The sequence below is a fragment of the Protomyctophum parallelum genome (assembly GCF_964188405.1).
Source record: "Protomyctophum parallelum genome assembly, chromosome: 18".
In the NCBI taxonomy this organism is placed as follows: Eukaryota; Metazoa; Chordata; class Actinopteri; order Myctophiformes; family Myctophidae; genus Protomyctophum; species Protomyctophum parallelum.
In genome coordinates this window covers 44,727,841-44,732,840 of record NC_139716.1, presented here as the reverse complement: position 1 = coordinate 44,732,840, position 5,000 = coordinate 44,727,841, and the positions used below count along the sequence as shown (strand labels likewise).

General features: G+C 50.1%; 1 protein-coding gene across 1 annotated transcript in view; it reads left to right on the top strand.

Annotated features, from left to right (window-relative positions):
- Positions 1–5,000, top strand: part of LOC310875237 (matrix remodeling-associated protein 8-like) — a 40,042-nt gene that overhangs the window by 31,127 nt on the left and 3,915 nt on the right. Inside the window, exons 9-12 of the mRNA XM_083788411.1 lie at positions 2,114–2,278; positions 2,700–2,724; positions 2,986–3,113; positions 3,794–3,865. Coding sequence (XP_083644537.1) covers positions 2,114–2,278; positions 2,700–2,724; positions 2,986–3,113; positions 3,794–3,865 — 390 coding nt within the window. The remainder of the gene's footprint in view (positions 1–2,113; positions 2,279–2,699; positions 2,725–2,985; positions 3,114–3,793; positions 3,866–5,000) is intronic.

The window sequence follows — 5,000 nt, the reverse complement described above, 5'->3', positions numbered from 1 at the left end:
CACGCAGGCACGCACGCAGGCACGCACGGCACACAGCTGGAGCTGATTGTTCAACTTGTTGTGGCTCTGTGGTCGTGGGGAGACATGTGATAGCATGGTTAGATTTATTAGACATCCTTAATTATTAACATTAATTTATTATCAATCCTTTACATCCTTATAACACACAAGTGGTAGCGCTTCTGTCACATTACACATACGCACGTACGCACGCACGCACGCACGCACGCACACACTTACGTACACACACGCTGCGCGCACAGCACATGCACGCACACACTTAGGTACACACACACGCAGGCATGCACACACTTACGTACACACACACACACACACGCGTGCACGCACATGCACACACACACTTACGTACAAACACACGCAGGCATGCACACACTTATGTACACACACACACGAACATGCACATGCACATGCACATGCACATGCACATGCACATGCACATGCACATGCACATGCACATGCACATGCCACATGCACATGCACATGCACATGCACATGCACATGCACATGCACATGCACATGCACATGCACATGCACATACACATGCACATGCACACACAGGCTTCCACAGATTCCTCAGCGAAGCACTAAAAAAACAACAACATTATATACTCGTCGTGATGAAAGTACAAAAAAACAAATCAGCGTGGAATGTTTCTGTTGGTGTTTCTGGTGACGTGACGTGAGGAAATCATGCTCGTACTGTCGCGTCGTACAATGTTTTACAACCTTTTAATTCAATCTAATCCCCAGATGTTCAGCATTACGCCTGCATGATCTGCACCCAGATGTGCATCGTATAATGCGACGCGGACTGAAAATAGCCGATCTACAAGCTCACAAGTGTGAGCTTGGGGACCCCTGGTTGAGGACCACTGGTTGAGGACCACTGGTTGAGGACCACTGGTTGAGGACCACTGGTTGAGGACCACTGGTTGAGGACCCCTAGTTGAGGACCACTGGTTGAGGACCCCTGGTTGAGGACCCCTGGTTGAGGACCACTGGTTGAGGACCACTGGTTGGGGACCACTGGTTGAGGACCACTGGTTGGGGACCACTGGTTGAGGACCACTGGTTGAGGACCACTGGTTGAGGACCACTGGTTGAGGACCCCTAGTTGAGGACCACTGGTTGAGGACCCCTGGTTGAGGACCCCTAGTTGAGGACCACTGGTTGAGGACCACTGGTTGAGGACCCCTAGTTGAGGACCCCTGGTTGAGGACCCCTGGTTGAGGACCCCTGGTTGAGGACCCCTGGTTGAGGACCACTGGTTGAGGACCACTGGTTGAGGACCCCTAGTTGAGGACCACTGGTTGAGGACCCCTGGTTGAGGACCCCTAGTTGAGGACCCCTGGTTGAGGACCCCTGGTTGAGGACCCCTGGTTGAGGACCCCTAGTTGAGGACCACTGGTTGAGGACCACTGGTTGAGGACCCCTAGTTGAGGACCACTGGTTGAGGACCCCTAGTTGAGGACCACTGGTTGAGGACCCCTAGTTGAGGACCCCTAGTTGAGGACCCCTAGTTGAGGACCCCTAGTTGAGGACCACTGGTTGAGGACCACTGGTTGAGGACCACTGGTTGAGGACCCCTAGTTGAGGACCCCTAGTTGAGGACCACTGGTTGAGGACCACTGGTTGAGGACCACTGGTTGAGGACCCCTAGTTGAGGACCCCTAGTTGAGGACCCCTAGTTGAGGACCACTGGTTGAGGACCACTGGTTGAGGACCACTGGTTGAGGACCCCTAGTTGAGGACCACTGGTTGAGGACCCCTAGTTGAGGACCCCTAGTTGAGGACCCCTAGTTGAGGACCCCTAGTTGAGGACCCCTGGTTGAGGACCCCTAGTTGAGGACCCCTAGTTGAGGACCCCTGGTTGAGGACCCCTAGTTGAGGACCCCTAGTTGAGGACCCCTAGTTGAGGACCACTGGTTGGGGACCACTGGTCTAACATAACATGTGACCGATGTCTCTCTCCTCATTGGTCTAACGTAACATGTGACCGATGTCTCTCTCCTCATTGGTCTAACGTAACATGTGACCGATGTCTCTCTCCTCATTGGTCTAACGTAACATGTGACCGATGTCTCCTCCTCAGATGACGCCATCAGGGCCGAGTCGCCGCGAGTCATCAACGTCATCCTGCCCGACCAGCGACATCACTTCCTGTTGCCCCTGGGCTACGTCCTCACCTGCTTCCTGCTGCTGGCCTTCGTCGTCCTCATCATCATCATCCTCATCACCCGCCGCAAGACCCCCAAAGGTTTGACCTTTTAACCTTTAGCTTGAAGACCACCGGAGGTTTGTTTGTGTCCGTCGAACGACCTTTAAGCCAGAAGTATATCGTTGTTTGTGGCGTGGCGGCTGGGATGTGGTGTCCTGACCGCTTGTTGTTGTTCTCTCGGTCGGTGGTACCACAGCGCCCCCTGCTGTCGGCCGTTTGAAAAACCTTTGTTTTCACCAGAAACGACATTCATTGCGCCGATTTGAGTGCAAGTATCAGTACAGTAACAGACCCCTACAGACAGTGTAGGTCCTCGAGGAGAATAAAGTATGCAAGTCATTTTCAAATATTGTCCCTTTTAAATGTAAACCGTAAACCCTATTATGGACTAACAAAATGTAGAACAATATAATTAATATAGAAAATATGGAACAACTATTGTTTGTTTTCTTTTTTTCAGAGTTTTACCCACAGACATCGATAAGGTTAGCATTGCACACACACACGCACGCACGCACGCACGCACGCACGCACGCACGCACGCACGCACGCACGCACGCACGCACGCACGCACGCACGCACGCACGCACGCACGCACGCACACACAAACACACCCACGCGCGCACGCGCACGCACACACACACCCACGCTCGCACACGCGCACACGCACACGCGCACACACACACACACACACACACACACACACACACACACACACACAGTTGATGTCTCCCTGTCTCTGATAGGTCACACAGAAGTCACAGCAGCTCTGATGAGTTTGAGATGGACCATGTGACCGACCATGTGACCGACCATGTGACCGACCATGTGACCGAGGTGAAGGCCTCGGTCAACCATGAGGACCGGACACTGGGTGAGACACACCGTGTGTGTGTGTGTGTGTGTGTGTGTGTGTGTGTGTGTGTGTGTGTGTGTGTGTGTGTGTGTGTGTGTGTGTGTGTGTGTGTGTGTGTGTGTGTGTGTGTGTGTGTGTGTGTGTGTGACGTGCACGTGCGCGTGTGTGATTTAAAGTTTTATTTATTTTTATCGTTCGTTTTTCTTTTAGGATTCATGACCTGAACTTTGAACTCTCAGTGGATTCTCTGTTGCCTGGGGTTTTTTCTGTGTCCGTGAAGCCTTTTTGAGCTGCAACGAAAAAAACAGGCAAAAACAGTGAAAACAGTGACATCTGCTGGTTGAAATCCCATCGACATACACATGGGATTTCAGAGCATGTGTTTGAGCCAGAGAACCCCCCCCGACCACAGAAACTCTAGAACAACTAAAGTTTTCAAAAATAGCAGACCCACAAGCTCGTAGCTATGAGCTTGTAGATCTGCTATTTTTCAATAGCTAAATTACAACAAACGTTCAGGTGTTTTGGGTCCAACTGAGAAACATTAGAAAAGCCTTCGTTTTATGTCACAATGTAACTTACTCCTTCTATTCCCTGTGTGTGTGTGCGTGTGCGTGTGTGTGTGTGCGTGTGTGCGTGTGTGTGCGTGTGTGTGTGTGTGTGTGTGTGTGTGTGTGTGTGTGTGCGTGCGCTTTTAGACTACAAGAACAACTTAGTGAAAGAGAAGGTGGTGATGAACACGTTACCTAAAGTTGTGGACCTTGATAAAGGTAATTAATGAGTTAATTAAGCAATAAGCTTAACGAGAGTTCTCAGGTTACCGGATATTTTACAATGGCAGACCCGACGCGCACACAGCCATTGTAAAATACCCCGTAAGCTGGGGCCTCGAGCATATAGCAATATATACCTAATGAAACTATTGAATTCACAAAAGTAGCTATGCTTTGCGCCACCAGAGCGAGCCACATCACTTCCTTGTTTTGCTTGGCAATGTTGGCAATGCCATAGAGCACCGAAGTCTGACGTCACTTTCAGTAGAGGGCGTCAGTCCCCAGGTTCATGTATTTGTTTAGTTGCATTGAAATCCCCATTGAGGCGATTTTAGATCGCCTCATATAACAACTGTGTTTGAAAAATAAACATGTCACCCCGGCCGCTTCACTCATATGGATATGAAGAATCAACTGACTGAGAGAAAACGCTAATGTTACTGCTGCTGAATTAGTTAGATTTTCGCTAGAAGCAGACTGTATCATATATGAGTGACTGACTGTTGCAAACGATACAGAGACACCTCCCTGACAATAACGCCGAGACAGCTTGTTTATAGTTTATAGACAGCTTATAGTAGACGATATTAAGATCACCCCATGTTATTCTCCATAGAGAAATTACTTCCGCGAACCAGGGGAATCGTAGGGATGAGCGAGTTACGTCAGGACTTTAGAACCAGGGGAATGGAAGGGATGAGCGAGTTACGTCAGGACTTTAGAACCAGGGGAATCGTTGGGATGAGCGAGTTACGTCAGGACTTTAGAACCAGGGGAATCGAAGGGATGAGCGAGTTACGTCAGGACTTTAGAACCAGGGGAATCGTTGGGATGAGCGAGTTACGTCAGGACTTTAGAACCAGGGGAATGGAAGGGATGAGCGAGTTACGTCAGGACTTTAGAACCAGGGGAATCGTAGGGATGAGCGAGTTACGTCAGGACTTTAGAACCAGGGGAATGGAAGGGATGAGCGAGTTACGTCAGGACTTTAGAACCAGGGGAATCGTTGGGATGAGCGAGTTACGTCAGGACTTTAGAACCAGGGGAATCGAAGGGATGAGCGAGTTACGTCAGGACTTTAGAACCAGGGGAATCGTTGGGATGAGCGAGTTACGTCAGGACTTTAGAACCA